Here is an 18,472-nt window from a genome sequence, read left to right as displayed (position 1 = left end):
TGTGCCTCTGACCAAGTTGGAGTACAGGAGTCAACAGGAGAATGCTTGAGGATTGATTTATCGCGTCTAGACTAGACACAATAAATCGATCCCTGCTGGATCAATCGCTGCCCGCCGATCCAGCTGGTAGTTAAGACATACTCTGGGTAGCAGCCACTATGGTAACCCTGGGGTTGAGACTCCTGGACAAGGCCTTCACCCATGGAACCACCATCTGACCTTCACTACCACATGAGACCTGAGAAACCACTGAGCCCTAGTCCTGCTGGCTGGCACAGGCACTACCATCCTCCAAACAGCAGGAGCTCCCTTTTTTCATAAGAAGCTGCAAGCCTGCTGTGCCTTGTTTAATCTCCCCAGTCCCTCTGCACTTTCCTGATTCCCTCCCGCCATAATTCATCACCTCTTGAGGACTTCACTGAGATGCCTGTACTGAGTTCTTGTGCCCATTCTGCTACTTGGGTGTGTTTAGGGTTGCCAGCCCTCCAGGATTGTCTTGGAGTCTCCTGGAGTTAAAGATTAATCTTTAATTAAAGATAATGTCATGATGAAACCTCCAGGAATTCATCCAACCAAAGTTGGTAACGCTAGGTCTGTTGGACGATACTAAACATCAGCATTACTGGTATTTTGCTGTGTAATCAATGTATGGTGAATCTTCTGCTCAGTACGATAATGATATACGATCGGGCTACTTGTAATCTCCCTTGCACTGTTTGTCTTTACAGGGACAGCTTCATAGGAAGTTTAATGTCTGGCACATAGTAAAACATGTTCTACAGCGAAAATGAGTTAATTCTCTTTTTACAACTCACATGTCAAATTATAAAACACTCCAACATGTCTGCCTCAGAACGTATTGCCTTGCATTACATCAAGGAGAAACACTGCAATGTGACCTCCCCTTGAACTGTGGTGGTGTATACATGTGAGCCTGAGCCATGTTAACAAAAAAACTGGGTGCATTTTAATACGTAGCTTTTGTTTGATGTTTAGGCCATCTGGATTGTTGCTTTTGTGGCCTCTGTTTTCCTGGGACTAGACTATGGCTTGCTTACTGCTGTGGCGTTTGCAATGATAACCGTTATTTACAGAACACAAAGGTCAGACTTTTTTTCCCTCTTTCTCAAAATCAGGGCTTTGTGGTCGATTTTTGTTTCCTTTTTTAAAGGGGATGAAATAAAACAGAAGTCCCATTTCATGAGTACAGTAGAATCTGCTTAATTGGGTCATCCAGAGGGTGTCCCAGTTCAGGGCCCAGTTCTGTTCCTTCAGCCACAGAATGTACATAAAAGACAGCAGTTAATGTCTACAAATACTGTTCTAAATGAAACCCCAGGAATAGGCAGAATCTGTTTCATTCTTAATCTGTATTTGATCATCTTTTATTAAAGCCCTAGAGCTCAGAATTTCAGACTTGTTTAACGCCTGGCATTTGTCAAGTGCATAAATTGCATGCTGAGACTGGCCCAATTAAGCAGAAGTCATTGTTATGTGTTAGCATTTGATGGGAGATGTCCCAGTGGGGGAAATGTTGGGTCAATTCTGGTCCAATGTTAGGTCAGTTTTGGACCCGCATAATATATGTCGTATATACTTGATCATAAGCTGGTTCGTTTATAAGCCGATTCCCCCCCAAGATGGATAAGTAAAAATGGAAATTTTTTATAACCCATTCATAAACCGACCCTATAATTCAGGGGTCGTCAATCTTTGGCTCCCAGGCCATCAAGATAAACCGGTGGGCCAAGACGGTTTGTTTATCTTGAGCGTCTGTAGGCACGGAGGTAAACCTAAGTAAACAGAGTGTCCCGGCGCGCCAGTGGCTTACCTGTGGGGAAATTTGGGGGATGAAGGGGGCAGAAGCTGGGGGTCAGGGGAGTAACCTCTGTGACTACTCTTCACATGACCCCTCCCCTAGCCCGGACCCCCACACTCTCCCCATCCCATTCCTTCCCACCTTATCTGGGGAGGATGTCTCTGGCCTGGCCGGAGTTGCTCCAGCAGGCTGGGCAGCGCAGCCACAGCCTGCTCCGGCGGGTGTGGCTGCAGCCTGCCAGCCCTGGTGCTGCAGCTGCTTTGGAGGTTGCGGGGAGAGCAGTGTGGCCAGAAGTGGAGAGACTCTGGGCCCGCCTCTTCCCTTCCAGCTCTGCTGGCTGTGCTGCCTCTCCTTGCTCCCTCTGTTCGGGGGAGGGGCTGTGTCCCACCTCTCAGTCTCTAACCCGTTCGTAAGACGCCCCCCTTCTCTGATGCTTCCCTTTTTTACTAAAAAATTTTTGCTTATGAATGAGTATATACACTAGTTAATTCCCTGGGAGCTGAGTGCTCAGCATCTTACAGAATCAGGTCCTTTCCTCTGAGAAGCAGGATGTTTCTTTGAAACTGTGGCCCAAGTTCTCTGCTGGTGTGAGCTGGCATCAGGGCCGGCTTTAGGAAGCGTGGGGCCCAATTCGAACATTTTCGGTGGGGCCCTGGCGGGAATGACTTGAAAAAAAAAAAAAAAAAGTGGGAAAAAAAAAGCCTTTTTCATTTCTTTCATGTATTAAATTTACTTCAATAAACTATATAATAATAAAATTATATATTATGTACATGTCGCCATCATATATGCTGTTGATCGGTGGTTATTACAGTGACTGCCGTTTCACATGTGTGGGTCCCAGCTGCTCCCTGCCCCCCTCATTGAAGCAGGTCTGCAGGCTTACTGCCCTGGGAACTGCAGGGCACAAGTGGACATGGGGCTGGCTGAAGGCAGGGCAAGGGGTGCAGGGCTGGTTGGAGATAGGGCGTGTGTGGGGCGGGCTGGCTTCAGGCAGGGCCGGAGGGGGATGCAGCAGGGGTTGGCAGGGCTGGAGACAGAGGAGTGTGAGACTGGCTGGCTTCAGGCAGGGGAGTGCAGCAGGGGTTGGCTGGAGACAGGGCAGGGTGTGCAGGGCTGGTGTGGGCAGCAGTGTGTGTGGGGCTCGCTGGCTTTGGGCAGGGCCACGGGGGGGTGTGGCAGGGGTTGACTGGAGCCACGGCAGGGGGTTTGACAGCGGCTGGCTGTGGGCACGGGGTGCAGAGCTGGCCGCAGGCAGGGGGAGCGGGGCTGGTGTGGGCAGGGCAGGGGGTGCAGCAGAGGCAGCTGGAGCCGAGCCCTTTAAATAGCCCCCAAGCTCCCTGCTATCCCAGGGCTTTGGGGGCTATTTAAAGGGCCCAGGGCTCCCCAACTTCTACCCCACCCTGGACCTTTTAAATAGCCGCGGGAGCCCTGGGGAATGCATGGGGGTGGCAGGGCTCTGGCGGCTATTTAAAGGACTGGGGTGGCAGAGGCAGCTGGAGCTCTGGCCCTTTAAATAGCCCCCGGAGCCCCTCACTACCCCAGGGCTCTGGAGGCTATTTAAAGGCCCGGAGCTCCAGCCGGGAGAGCGGGGCTTGCCGTGGCTCCAGCCGGGAGAGCGGGGCTTGCCAGGGCTCCAGCTGGGAGAGTGGGGCTTGCCGCCCTCCCACCTGCGCTTCACTCAAGGGAGCGGGACCACGGAAGACCCCTGAGCAGATCGCAGCCAGGGACCCAGGGTAACTTTAAAAAAAAAAAAAAAAAAGTGTTTAAGTCGCGGGGCCCTTTCGGCCTAAAGCCAGCCCTGGCTGGCATAGCTCCATTGTAGTCAATGAAGCTGTGCCAACTTACACCAGAAGAGAATTTGGCCCTGTAGCTTTTGCTGGCCAGTTGCAGCAGTTGGCCCACCCAGCTGGTGTCCATCAGTTGGTGGTCATCCGACAGGCTGGGATATTTTTCCAAATGCCCTTTTTATTAAAAAAGACTTAGTTTGATTCATGGTTTAATCATCACATGGCACCTTTATTATGTTCTTGCTATAAACTTCCTCAAAACATGTTTTGATTAGTCCATATAGACACTGCACTAAAGTACAGTAGCCATATCTGGTGTAGGTTCAAAGCTGTTTTTTAATGTGTGTTCTTCTCTAATCTGTGAACTGTAATATTGAGACCGTATATATCCATTTCTCTCCAGTCCACAGTACAGAATCCTGGGTCAGATTCCTAACACAGACATTTACAGTGACATGGAAGAGTATGAAGAGGTAGGAATGTGTTTTCCTGTATTAAATTATTATTATGGAATTACTGTTACAGAGCATAGTCAGATTCCTGGAATGGCTGAACCGTCTTAACGCTGTAATTTTATGCATAGTGGTGAGAGCCTCCTGCTGTGAAACTAGCTGTTCTTACATTCTTCTATGCTAAGGTTACACTGTGGGGAAACAAACTTATTTCACTTTAATAATATGCACTATTTTGTTTCAGATTTTAGTGCTTTTATAATAAATGTGCACATTCCCCTGTGGTTTGTATTGCAGGGTATTGCATGACAAGTTCTGGTGCAAAGACCACCTATAATAGAGGTCTCTGTACAGCACTTGATCTACTAATTGATTGCTTAGTTTAAGATTCTAGGGTTTATATAAGTACCATGACTAATACCAGAGCTGTATGTGAACCCATTCAGGGTGAGCTCCACTAGTCGCTTTAGCTATATTGATGAAAACCTACAGAACCAAAGACCTAATGTTGTCTATTTTTATTAGAGCTGGGCAAGTGGGTCACAATGGAAAACTTCATTCTATGAACTCTACCTCTCTGTTTTCCAGTTATCCATGACGAGCCTTATTTTCACAAACATATTTATTATTTGATGAATGATTTTTGTGAGCATAATGTCACTTTCTGGCTTACACTCAAGGCTGTTTTGTATCTGCTGTTTATGTTGTATGAAGTCACCAAAGTTGCATGGTATTGCTTCTGCTCTTGGAGAATGTCTGTCTCCCAAACTTACAAGGAGCTTTCAAGGTGGTTGCACAAACACTTCCGGAGCTAGTACTTGTGCAGTATTTATGTATTTGCACGAGTGCTTGCATCACTTTTTTGTTTCCTTTTCATAAACATTTTTAGGAACATCATTTTGTTGGCAAAAAGGGGATATAAATTCACTGTTCTGTATTCAAACATTGGCCAGGAATTTTTGCAATCTTTGCCCAGCTGTCATCAAGGGAGCTGCTTTTTGAAAGGTCCATATGCCCACATCACTGTCTGTCTCCTACAAACCTGCATTGAAAAGAACGATGCTGGAATCCTAAAGCATTGTTGCCACCGGAAGTTGTTATGCTTTGAACAGTGTGACAATAAGATGTCTGTGGGTATGCTGATATCCACACAGACTAGTCCCATATCACTGCTGTGCTAAATGTATTAGGTATTCTCTCCCCTAGGGTTTCTAACTCTGTTGTAAACATGCTTGGGCTATGTGTGGCATGCCAGACCTCTGCTTTGGGCCAGAGCATTTCAGTTTAAAGTGTCGGAGCTTCTTCTGTTAGTGGCTCTGCATAGTCACGCTTATGGGTAACGTCACCTGGTGCTACCTAACTGCTGCTTCAAGCATTGCCCATTAGAGTGCACATGCACCCTCTCCTACTCCTCTCTCTCAAGCGATTCCAAGTATTCTGACTTTAGTAGTCTGTTTAGTACAAGATCGTCTTTAAATCTAGAGAGTTCAGTCTAGGTTGTAAGGTTGGTTCTGTGTATTGGTAGAACCAAAGAGGAGGCTGGGTTTTCAGAGATGTGCTTTGTGCCCAACTGTCTTCCTGGCATCGGACAACCATTTTAGATGCCTTAGGTGCATGGGGTAAGGCCACACTCCTGGGAGTTCTATTTGCAAGAGTGCTCTGTCATGCCCAGAGCCCACAAGGAGAAACAGAACAGATTGCAGGTACTTCTAAGCTGTCTAATGGTTCCAAGACTGGGATCTTTGTCAGTGATGGCTCCTTCTGTTAAAGCTGTCAAGCTTCAGAGGCACTGTTCGTGGAAAAAAAGGCTAACTGCTTAAGAAACTTAGAGCCACGTCGGCGCCAAATGTATCTGTTCTGGAGAAAACAGCCCGTTAGCAATGCCAGATGTCAGAATTGGACAGATGTAAATAGTCTGATATGGCCTCTGCAGTTCTGTCTCTGAAATCCAAGTCAGTTCTGTTTTCCCTTTTGCAGACCAGAGGTGCAGAGCCAAGTATTTCTCTGAATCCAGTATTCCCCAGGTCTGTTGGGCCAGCTCCTTCCTCCTGTTTCAGGACCATCCTCAGTTCCAAAGTTGTCTTTTAGTGTGGTGGTGAATGTTTGAGCTTTCCTCAGATCAGAGTGAGGATGATGAGAAAGACTTTCAGTGTTAGCAATTTGTACGCTCTTCACCTGAAAAGAGCAGAGAAAATTGTTAATCTTTCTCTAGATTCATGTATGCATCTTCTTCCCAAGACTTCTACAGGATTTCCAGGCAGATCTTTCTCACCTCTTCTTTCTCTTCACCCTCCTGGTCTGTTGCTTTCTCCAGTGAGATCCATAGTGGATCCGAGATCAGAGCGTCCAAGAGGCTAGAGGAAGAATTAAGAAACCTGATTTATCACCGTTCTTGACTGTTCAGCCAGGGTTTCCTCACTCCTTTGCTGGAGGCTTAAGCAGATACTCTGCATACAAATGAGTCTATTTTTCTTATCCCAGACCAGAAAGAGGATTTCACTGTTAAGCAGATGAGGCCAGCACTTAGGAAGGCCCTGTGGGTGATACTAGGGCAGCACGTGGACAATGACTTAAAATGATTCTTTATGCTTGAGTGTCAACAGGGTACTCAGAGTGGCATAAAAGCAGCTTTGGGTCCTGCCTTAAGGAGCTTGAAAGCCACTATAGATTCCCATCTCAGAGAAGGCTAGCACAGCTCCTACCGCTCAGGCACAGAGGATGTTCTGTTGATAAGGCTGCTGCCTACAAGTAAGGATCTTCTGGATTCAGGTCTCAGCTGGATGCTTGCTCAGCTGGATGGTACAAATGGCAAAGTGGCATCTGCACAGCCAATGTATCTGGACATGCTCCACAAATGGTGGCCTCCGCACGGCGTGACATCACACTCACCGTACATGTGAGGTCATGCTGTGTGGAGGCTGCCATTTTGTAGGTCAAAATGGTGGTCTCCTGTTTTTGGAGCAGGGCAAGATGTGTTCGGGGCAGACAGCATCGTCTCACGGGACGAATCTGGCCCGTTGAACCCATGACCCCATTTTATGATGGGGCTACCCCATTTGGGATTGCAGCACATAGTGTGAGAACCCCCTCATATAGCCTCCACTCAGAACATTAATCAGCATTGTGGGGGCTACACGTGTGCTCCAGCAGGCACTGTGTGGAGAAGGTTCTATCATTAGGTAGCACCAAACAGCACTTTATCCATAAGTGGAAATATGCAGAGTCACCTCAAAGAATGGTTTCAAGTGAGTAACCTTCATTTCCAGGTGCCTGTGTAAACAGTTGTGAATCTGCTTTCAAGGGGATTTTATTAACAATATTAAAGCAGTAACCAAATGGGGGGAGGGGAGGTTTTCCTTAGGAACATTTAAAAATGAAGTACTTTAAAACCATATAAATCTGAGATCAGGTTACTGTGTTTTCCATGTTTGTCACTGAGGACACCATGAAGTAGGTCAAGAAAGGAAGAAATAAAAAATAATTGGAAAAGTATCAATAAAATCAGTGGGGAAGAAGGAGAAGAGAAGCATTTATAGAACTGCATGATTTCCTGATATTAAATACCTAGTGTTCATAGCAACATTAGATTTAATTCTATTTTAAATTATTTTCTTTCATTGTTAAAAATATAAATGCAAATATTATGTGATATTGATCTCACTCAGTATTTTATTGTATTACAACTATTGGAAGGTCCTAATTTACTTTCCATACAGCATCCTGGGTGGGAGTATATTTCCCTTTATTTGCAGCTTGCTACCCATCATTCACGCTGTTCCATGGCTGTTCTAGAGACAACAGTACCATTGGTATGGGTGACATTCAGTGACATCCACATGTGCAGTGGGAAGTTGGCTTATGTTGCGTATTCTGTGGTTCGAGCAATGAATATTTGTGATCATTCTTGTGACTGTGTATGTGGCAGAAATATAAATGTGTGCTTTCCTTCCAGAATAAATGAAATCCTATTTCATGTATTGTAACATTTCTTTCCTTAGGTGAAAGAACGTCCTGGAATAAAAATATTCCAGGCCAATGCATCCCTCTATTTTGCCAATAGTGAATTGTATGCAAGTGCGCTGAAGAAAAAGGTGAGTAAAACCAATTCCTTTAGTATTCTCTCCCCTTTGAAATAGTGAACTGGTCTCTGAAAAACTTTAAGGTTAATTCTTTTGTGCATCATCTTTCAGCTCCATTGGCAAAGTCTCTTCCCCCCCCCTTATATGAACTGGGATTTCCTAGCGGGGTGAATATGAAATTTAATTGTAGTTTGATTCTGTGAAGGGCACTGCATACAAATTATCTACATATACACATTACTTCACTCACCACCAAAATGCCGCCATATTTGGTGGGGAGGGGTTTAACACCAATAACGTATATTTAAGGGATAAGACTGCATTGGGAGGGAATGATACACATACTAATCTTTTAAACATTTTTCTGTAGCTTCCATGATGAATCTTATACAGTTGAGGTGGGTGGTGCTTGTTTTCACGAAGCAAATGGCATTGATATTTTATATTCGAAAGTATTTCCCCTCTATAAATCTCACACTCAATCAGTGTTCTGTTGAAACTTGTCACTATCTGATCTAGAAAAAGATTGTGGTTCAAATTTCCACCTCATCATTGTATTAACATGCTGATTCCAAAGATTACTGCTTCTTTCTTCGTACATTTCCCCTTTAAGGAAAGTTGTATAATGCAATCATATATTATAATATGTTAAGGTGATGCATTTGACCTTTGAATAAGTAACATGATAGTCTTAACAAGTTGAACCTCATTTGATTATGCCTTTCCTTTTGTGGTAGACTGGAGTTGATCCATGTGCTGTATTGGCAGCAAAGAAAAAAGCCCAGAAAAGGCATGCCAAGGAACTAAAGCAGACAAATGAACACAAGAAGAAAGCAGTCTTGAAGCTTGTGAGTGCCAGAGTAAATACTTGCCTTTTGTCCCCCCTAATCTAGCAAGTTATCTTATTGTATTGGCTCTTTATGCATCATTTATACAAGAATGTTACTTGAAACAGGAAGGCTTAGAAATGTGTGTTGTGCAGCACAGACTGTTTTTGTTAGAGAACTACATCAAAAAAGGGAATGTCACTCAGACTTGTTTTAGAGAATTCTCTAAAATAGGGCTTAATGAGATCTAGGAACAGAGGAACTGCCATCCTGGATCAGACCTAAGATCCATCTAGTCCAGTCTCCTGTCTGATAATGGCCAGAGGCTTTAGAGAAAGGTGTAGAAATTTCACAGTAGGCAGATTTGGGGTTATCTGAGCTAATGTGGGCTAATCTGAAATTAACTCAAAGTAATAACCTGTTAAATATAAATATTTCCATTTCGGCACACAAGAACGACTTATTGATTTGGTTAACAGAAAAAGGGGGATCTGATGAAAAGCAGAGTGTGATGCCAAGGACTGTCTGAAACTTGTGCACATTTATGTGCCTATTCTCTGTGGGAGCTGTTAGATGCTCAGTGCTTTTGAAAATCAGGCAGGTGCCTAAGTATGGGATCAAGAGCCTAATTGTAGTGTGAAGGGTTAGATCACAGAACCCCCCTGGGGAGCTGCCACCTGATGTGCCAAGACTACTTCAACCCCTGCCTTCCCTGCCAGCTCGGGATCCCAGCACCCTGTCTTGCTGAGCCAGACACTCCCATCTGCTTCATTAAAGACCCAGGGTCTGAATTACTTGCCCCAAAGCTGTAGCAGAAAGCAGCTAACTGAAGTGTTCCTGTCTTTAACACTCAGATGCCCAACTCCCAATGGGGTCTAAACCCAAATAAATCTGTTTTACCCTGTATAAAGCTTATGCAGGGTAAATTTTATAAATTGTTCATTGTCTGTAACGCTGATAGAGAGATGCACAGTTGTTTGCTCCCCCAGGTGTTAATACATACTCTGAGTTAAGAAAAATCACTTTTTACTTATTAAATACAGAAAGTAGGATTTAAGTGGTTTCAAAGTAGTAACAGACAGAACAAAGTAAGTCACCAAGCAAAATAAAATAAAATTAAAAAGCGCAAATCTATGTCTAATCAAACTGAATACAGATAATCTCACCCTCAGAGATGCTTCAGTTAAGTTTTTTTTTTTTTTTTTCTCAGACTGGACCCCTTCCAGGCCTGGGCACAATTCTTTCCCTTGGTATAGCTCTTGTTCCAGCTCAGGTGGTAGCTAGGGGATTTTTCATGATGGCCCTTCTCCTGCTTTGTTCTGTTCCCCCCCCCTTATATATCTTTTTGCATAAGGCGTGAATCCTTTGTCCCTCTCTGGGTTCCGATCCCCTCTTTCTCAATGGAAAGACACCAGGTTAAAGATGGATTCCAGTTCAGGTGACATAATCACATGTCACTGCTAAACTTCATTGCCCACTTGCCAGCACACACGTATACAGGAAGACTTACTTACAGTTAAAACACACCCATCTGCAGACAATTGTCCTGGTTAATGGGAGTCATCAAGATTCCAAACCACCATTAATGGCCCACACTTTGCATAATTACAATAGGCCCTCAGAGTTATATTTCATATTTCTAGTTTCAGATACTAGAGTGGTACATTTATACAAATAGGATGAACACACTCAGTAGATTATAAGCTTTGTAATGATACCTTACAAGAGACCTTTTGCATGAAGCATATTCCAGTTTCATTATATTCACTCATTAGCATATTTTTATAAAACCATATAGAGTGCAATGTCACATGCAGGCTCTTTTGTTTTTTAAGATTTTGGCCCTAGAGATTTTTATTCCTGAATGTGTTATAGCAGAATGAGCTGCTCATGGCACTGCTGGGCCAGTGTGGTTATTTCCATTGCCAGAGAGGAGAAAATGCTGATATAAGTTTTTGAATGAAAACTGTAACTCACTGTAAGGGCATGTCTTAGATCTACTTGAACTTGCTACGTACAATTGGCATATATAGAGAAGGTGGGGGAGGGCTAGGTCTAAGTTCAGTTATAAATCCTGTGAATGTAAACATGTGGGAGGGTGGGTTGAAGCCACAGACCTTATCAGAGGCTGAAGGAAGCTTGTGGAAAAATCGTTATTGCAAGTGTATCAACTTGTCATTAAGCTCTTGAGTTTTATCTTCTCTTAAAGACTAATGACATGGAAACAAGCATAAAACACGAGGTAATTAATGATGAGCTACCTCTAAATGGAAAATCTGCAGGTGCTAATGCACAAGGCACATCTCCTGATGAACTTGAACACTTTATGGAGCCAATGACAAATGTTCACTGTATAATTTTGGACTTGACACCAGTGAACTTTGTGGATTCAGTTGGAGCAAAAATGTTAAAATCAGTAAGTGATATCTTTCATATTCCCTCCACCAAAATACATGTCATGTCTTTTATAGGGCACTAAGAGGGCCAGTCCAGATGATCTTGCATCAAACTCTAATTACTACAGGTTTTAACTTTCACCTTTGATGCTAAGTTCTTGCTGCTATACTGGAGAACGTGTGATCATCTTGTGCAACTCTCAAGTCAAGTTAAGCTACAAAGTGCCTATGTAAAAGCTATAGGGATGGAAGAGGCAGAAGATAATGCTGTGCAAGAGTCATTTTAAAAGAGAAATAACTGTTAAGCAGCTGAACAGCTTTTTAAAAAATGCATTTTGTATTTTGTCTTAGACCAGTGAAATTGTGATATGTACAAAGGTATTTCTACAGATTAAACCTCCATTTAAACTTCTGCAGGTTATAAAAGAATATGAAGAAGTTGGCGTTTTTGTGTGTATAGCCGGCTGCAGTGGTAAGTTGTAGAGTTTTGGCGGGATTCAGGTGGGGTTGGCATCCATCCATGGATTTTGTATTGCCAGCCATCACTGTAGGGTCTGAGTGTCTTCCACATCTGAAAAAAATCCTGGTTTGAGAGGAGAATCAGGGCCTAGTCCACCAGGCCATGACTGGTGCCAGAGTAAAACGCTGATTTAGCAAGTTCTTCGAAGGCTTGATCCTGCTCCCACTGACTTGAATAGCCCTAAACATGTGACTTCAGTGGGACACCTTGTATATGCTTCAAGTTAGGAGCGTGCTTAAGTACCTTGCTGAATCGGACCTAACTCACTCTGTTATAGTCAGTAGAGTCACACCGTTGTGTGAGGAGAATCAGGTGCAATAATGTTTCTGGTTTCTGACATTTGGAAGTTTATCATTGTCCACTGAGACTGATCAATGGTATATTATGGCTGGATGAAGATGTGCTAGTATACACACAAATACATCTTTAATTGGAAATCTACTCAGCTGTACCTTTAAATCTTGTGTATTTTACCTATAGCATTATTTGGCTTGCATCTTTTGTCTCAAATCTGTTTTGAACAGAAAAACTTGAGACTGGGAAAGCTACACGCTATCTCCCTCCCCCTTAGTTAATCTAAACAAAAATACAAGGCATGAGATGCATGTATGCCATGGTTATAGTTTAATATATTTGCTTTACAGGCCCTGTTATGGATGATCTGACTCGACTTAATTTTTTTGAAAAATCCACCACCAGAGATTTGCTGTTTCACAGTGTTCACGATGCTGTTCTCTCCTGCCACCTGAAGGTTGGGTCTGTTCCACAAACTGCCTCAGACCTCTTTGTTAGTAATTCAGAATCTCACATGGAGAACTGAAATCTGCATAACTCCATGAGAAAGAGAGACTCTACCAACACTTAATTTGCACAGTATAAACTGAGCATAAGACTATCCACCTCTACGGGTACTCTACAGAAGTGGGGAGTTTATTTGCTACAGGAATAACGAACAAACGGTTTGCTGCCTTAATATTTTTGAACTGTGCTCTTCCTTACCTGAATCCGGGTGTAACTTAAACTTAATGTACACCGCTACCCCAATATAACGCTGTCCTTGGGCGTCAAAAAAATCTTACCACGTTATAGGTGAAACCACATTATATCGAACTTGCTTTGATCTGCTGGCGTACGTAGCCCTCCCCCTTCGCCCCCCTCCTCCGAGCACTGCTTTACCACATTCTATCCGAATTCATGTTTTATCGGGCCATGTTATATCGGGGTAGAGGGATATTTTGCTGCGGACAGGATATTGGAACATTCTGATGAGGGTGGGTTAAGTTTTTAGAAACATGGCATTGGAGGATATTGCACTAAGCTGCATATTAGTTCACTTTGGATAAAATATTGAAACATCTGGAGTGCAGGTAATGGACAAATTGATGTGTCACACTGTTTCCAGCAAAGTGGGATCTTGCAAAAAAAAAAACCCACCTTTTCTGCAATTACCAATGCAATGCGGTGTACCACTGTCTTAAAGGGTTTTCTTAGTCAGATTCAAAAACTGCTGCCAGTGTGTATATAACAGGGGTCAGCAACCTCTGGTATGTGTGCCAAAGGTGGCACGTTGCTGCCAGCTGGGGTCCTGGCCGTCAGCCTGCTGCCAGCCTGGATAGATGGAACCTAGGCTGGCAGTGGGTTGAGCGGGGCCGGCAGGCGGAACCTAGGCTGGCAGCGGGCTGAGCGGCTCAGCCTGCTGCTAGTCTGGGGTTCCATCTGCTCCCTGCGCTGCCGGTCTGGCATGCAAAACCTTAAATTAATGAAGACTTGGCACATCGCTTCTCAAAGGCTGCCAACCCCTGGTATATAGAGGAGATTCTTGTTCAAAACTATCCGTGTCTACTAGCTGGATTTGTGACTTTTCATGCTGGTGTCATTAACTGCTGTTTTCTTAAGCTGGATGGTACAGACCATGTTCCTATTTTTATATTTAACCTGTCTCAACAATGCCCACCTCATTCTCAAAATATTCTCCCCATTTGGCTGAATTTCAAATCAAACGTAATTAGTATATTACTATTCCTACTAAACAATTCCAGTGCTCAGTTGAGTCACACCTACTAGAAAATAGCAAATTACCACCTAGTAGTAAATGATTGAGGATAATCTGGTTAAATGAGGTGTGACCAGACTGAGACAGATGAACCTTCTGCAGTCCCTTTTAAACTGTTACAGGCAGGTAGTCAAGGGCCAAACATAATTCGAGGTGGAAGAAGAGACCTATTCAGTCATCGACATCATCCTGCTCCCAGTGCAGGCTTGTTTCTGATCCTGCCTTTAAATGCCTTGTACCATGAAATTTTGCAAAACCTAATATGTACAGTTAAATCAATGAAAACTTGTTCAAATTTAAATATTCCCTGACACCAAGGGCAACCCTCCTAAGGCACAGATGTGCTTAAAGTGAAACTCCCTATTCTCTTTTCACTCTAATTTTAATTGCTGTAGCTGATAGAACCTGTCTTGACCCAGCTGTAGTATTTTTTTTAGAGCTGGACTCAAGCGTTGTTGAAACTCTTGCACAAAGTTCCTGTTTTAAGGATAGCCAAGCTTTTAATTGTTCCTTAACCATAAAATGACGCTTCATATCGTTCCATCATAACAAAGGTTCTGTGCTTTAGGGCAATACAAAGGACTTCTTCCTCTTCTCTGGAAGTACAATTAGGACTGTATTTAGTTGGCTTTATATATGAGCTATGCTCCTCAGTGCAGAGGAGGAGGAGGAAAGTGCCTTGCCTCTGATCCAGCTGGCAACACAAGTGGGCAAAATTTGGCATCAGCAATGAAACCATGACTGGAAATTAAAAGGATTACGTGAATGTACTAAATGTATCAGGAGCATTTTTATTCCGGTGCCAGGGTAAATTTTGTAATTTTAATCTAGCTGACAGTCCTTTTGTATCAACATGCAGTATATATTTTTAGCCGTACAGTTTCTTCAGTTAATGTCAAAATTGTCTGTCTTCAACATCCCAAATAAAGATGGGTTTAGTGACTTGATTTTCTTAATCCTGCAGCACTGTGTTTGGAGACAAAGATTCTTTGTGTATCAGCTACTGGCCATGGTTTTCAAAAGTGACTACCTGGCTTTCTCTAATGGGTCCAGCTCTCAATGGGCAGGAGCCCAAGCACTTTCTGAAGGTCAGTTGCCTTTAACAGGTGTCAGGTTGGCTGTTCAAATCTCTAATCATGTTGGAAAATCTGAACCAGAAATTTAAGAAGCTATAAAGCTTTTTTGAAAGGATGAGAGATTGAAATAGGAACATAACCTAAGCTCTTCTCAAACATCTGTCCCAAATAATGAACTGAGAAAGTCTCTTTTTTTTTTTTTTTTTTTTAAGTGAGTGGTTACTGCAGTGCTGATGTGCAGTTAGGAAGGGAAGAAGAGAAGTGCCAGAGGGGTGGGATGCCCTTTAGAGCCCTTGTAAAAGGAGCCTCCTTGCTGACTCTACTAGCAAACCAAGAATGTTTTTAAAGAAAGCTACTCCAAGGGCCTGAGCAATTCATTTACATCCTCCTTGCATAAGTAACACTTACTTCAAATAGGCTTTGACAGTAGTGAAAGATCAGTTATAGCTTTTCCCTGCACATCACTATTTAAGTAAAGCCTATAGCTTTCCTGAAGAGGGAAACATCCTGTGTGGAATAGTATTTGCTGTAATTGCTTGTGGAGAGCAGCTGTGTGAGGATATGCCCTCCCTGCCTCCTTCCCACTCCATGTCCCCAACCCCCACTTCTATTCAACTTGCCTTTTGGGTGCTGGTTCAAGCAAGAAGGGACAAGGTAAGTGCAGGCCACAGCTTCACTTTTCTTCTAGTGCCAGAAAGTTCCTGAGTTGCCTTGTTTAAAGTCTCCATTTAGCCATACACCTGTCAGAGCCTAGCTCTGAGGCAGTGTCCTGACACACCTACGGGTAGGAGCTAGGGATAATGATGGCTTTAGTTTCCCCAAGCCATGCATTCCTTAAAGTGAAGCTGTCTCTGCTAACACAGCAAGACCACACGGATTCCTTGTTAAGGCTGTAGGTGAGTCCACTATCCAGTACTGGAGCCAGTTTTCTGCTTTTAATGGATGTACTACCCATGATTTTTATTCTCAGGCTTATGCCTCCTGCTGCCACTGAGATTAAATTGATAAACTATGACAGACTTTAGCTTAAAGCTGGAACTGACTGTGATGATAATCAAAGTGGACCATAGGCTTTAGAGTTTTGCTACTTCGCTCTTATGCTTCTGTAGCGGGCTAGCAGTGGTCATGGGTTCTCAGGCAGCATCAAATCGTAATCCCTGTCAGTCCCTTCAAAGCATAAATCAAGAAATTGCTGTTTGATGCTGTACTCATCTGGGCAGGAGACCACTGTTTCCTTCCACCAGCTTTTACACAGCAAGAGGGGAGAGATTTACAACAGAAAGTCCAGGGGAAGAGGATTACTTAAAAAAACAAACCAACTCTGCATTTTTTTACCCACATTTGCTCCTGTTTCCTGGTGGGGGTAGCTGCATGGAGGAGGCAAGAGGCATTGTTATTGAAACCAGCCTCATGTGAAAGTATCAGTATACCACTGCTTCTGCTATACAGCAAGAATAGTGAGGGAGAACTACAGTGCAGTGGGCAAGACTACTGCCAGTAGAGCAAGGAAGAGGCTGCGCTGTTTTTTTGAAATCAGCCTTTAGTCTAAACCTGGCAGGAACTAACTTCCCAGAACCAAAGTCTATGTTGGGTTAGTTTCATAGGAAAGAATGGGCCCAGAAGACAAGGTATATCTCCAATTATTAAAATTAAATACCTTATCTCCTAGAACTGGAAGGGACCTTGAAAGGTCATTGAGTCCAGCCCCCTGCCTTCACTAGCAGGACCAAGTACTGATTTTTGCCCCAGATCCGTAAGTGGCCCCCTCAAGGATTGAGCTCTCAACCCTGGCTTTAGCAGGCCAATGCTCAAACCACTGAGCTATCCCCTCCCCCCTGTACCTTGTACAGTGATAAGATGTGAGTTACCTTATCACTGTACAACATTTTAGTGTTTTAAAAATACAGAGACCATAGTCTGCTAAATCTTCTGGCAAAAGCACCCTTTAAAAAATGTTTTGTCATTTGTTAAACAGTTAATATTTCACATGCTTAAGTACTGTTTTTCCTTTAACACTATCCCTGATTTGCTTCAGCTGCAAGTTTTTAGGAGAATGGCCCTGTCTGACCCTCTTAGCTACTATGAAGGATAACTTGCTTTTTTCTGGGGGGTGGGGGAGAAGGTAGGTTATACACAGCGAGCTGGAGCTGTTTCTGTTGCTGCTGTGGCGCTGATGCTGCTTTCTCAGACACAGAAGCAGCAGCAGAACTAGAAAATGCAGCTTCTGGGTCTGGGGTTGACTCATTTGTAACCTCAGTGCTTGAACAACACAAGCACAGCCCAGTCTTATTAACCCCAAGCCCTGCCAAACATGTACCATTGTCAGGCTACTTACTGTGCTGCTTTTAGCTGCCTCCTTGGTCACATGAATCACAAGCAGTGTTTCAAACATCTGGTTCTCAAACCCATTTGCTCATGCCACTCTTCTTTGCCTGTAGTAGTTTATGCTGTGTACCCTGACACAAGTACATATACTGGTAAAAAATGCAACTCACTAAACATTAAAAGCAGTAAGGCATTGATTCAGACAGAGCCATTTAAACATATAGTGCTCTGGCTGCCAAGTTCTGAAGGCAGTGCCGCTGGGACGAGCAGCAGCAGAGAAGTAAGGGTGGCAGTACCATACTGTGCCACCCTTACTTCTCCACTGCTGCTCTCTGCTCTGCCTTCTCTCACTCTCAGGATACATTTCATGCCTCCCATTTTGAGAACCTGTTTCAAACTGCACAGTCTTACTAGTTCAGCCAAGAGCTTAATAGTCAGAAGCTAAAAGGAGAGGAACAGGAAAGAAGAAATAAGGTGGGAGAGAAGCAGCGCACACAGTGTGTGACAGCAAGATCTAAAAGGTATCCCAGCTGTAGGAGGTGGTGATGGCATTGGGTCCCTCACTTTAGTCAGGACATTCCAGGATAAGGAGAGAGGCCCAGCAGTGTAACAGCAGATCCTTCAGAACACGATGAAGCTCTCACTCCTCATCCACCTGTATCCAACAGTTATTGTTCACTTTAAGAATGCCAAAAGTGTGATGGGCAGACTAACCCACCTCTTCATTTTGCCCACTGACTTTCAGTCCCACATTCCTTTTGTTTGCCAGGCATGATCTGTGTCCTTGAGTTATGGAAGGAGCCTTTTTGTTTGGACTAATTCTGTCCGTCTCCCTTTAGTACCTTTCCCATCAACATCTGTGGTTAGAAGCTGACATTTTTTGAACCTTTACCCACCTTTCAACAACTGAGTTTACAGTTTGCCTCCTATAGCCCAACAGCAGTATTCGCGGTTAGTAGTAAGCCCAGGCTGGGTACATGACATGCTTCCACTATCCTTGAAGCAGCCTCTTCTACTGTATTGCTCCAAGCAGCCAGACTTTAGACTTTCCCTTTAAAAATACAGCTGCTAAGAAGAGGGAGGGGGGAACTCTCTGACCACTCTTTCGGCCTCAAAACTAGCTCCTTGGGGTATA

General features: G+C 43.7%; 2 protein-coding genes across 3 annotated transcripts in view; one reads left to right on the top strand and one right to left on the bottom strand.

Moving 5' to 3' along the window:
- Window positions 1–15,177, top strand: part of SLC26A5 (solute carrier family 26 member 5) — a 42,342-nt gene extending 27,165 nt beyond the window's left edge. The window contains exons 13-20 of one of the 2 annotated variants that reach the window (XM_032774521.2): window positions 997–1,103; window positions 4,013–4,082; window positions 8,060–8,152; window positions 8,878–8,988; window positions 11,177–11,383; window positions 11,781–11,835; window positions 12,528–12,634; window positions 14,901–15,177. In XM_032774521.2, the coding sequence (XP_032630412.1) occupies window positions 997–1,103; window positions 4,013–4,082; window positions 8,060–8,152; window positions 8,878–8,988; window positions 11,177–11,383; window positions 11,781–11,835; window positions 12,528–12,634; window positions 14,901–15,101 (951 nt within the window). In that variant the 3' untranslated portion in view covers window positions 15,102–15,177. The other variant, XM_075064550.1, reaches the window with a different exon arrangement.
- The window catches only part of PMPCB (peptidase, mitochondrial processing subunit beta), a 267,948-nt gene that overhangs the window by 180,163 nt on the left and 69,313 nt on the right, over window positions 1–18,472 (bottom strand). The gene's annotated exons all lie outside the window — the stretch shown is intronic.

The sequence above is a fragment of the Chelonoidis abingdonii genome, chromosome 1, assembly GCF_003597395.2.
Source record: "Chelonoidis abingdonii isolate Lonesome George chromosome 1, CheloAbing_2.0, whole genome shotgun sequence".
NCBI lineage: Eukaryota > Metazoa > Chordata > Testudines > Testudinidae > Chelonoidis > Chelonoidis abingdonii.
The sequence above is the reverse complement of the archived record's forward strand: the minus strand, read 5'-3'. Positions and strand labels throughout refer to the sequence as shown.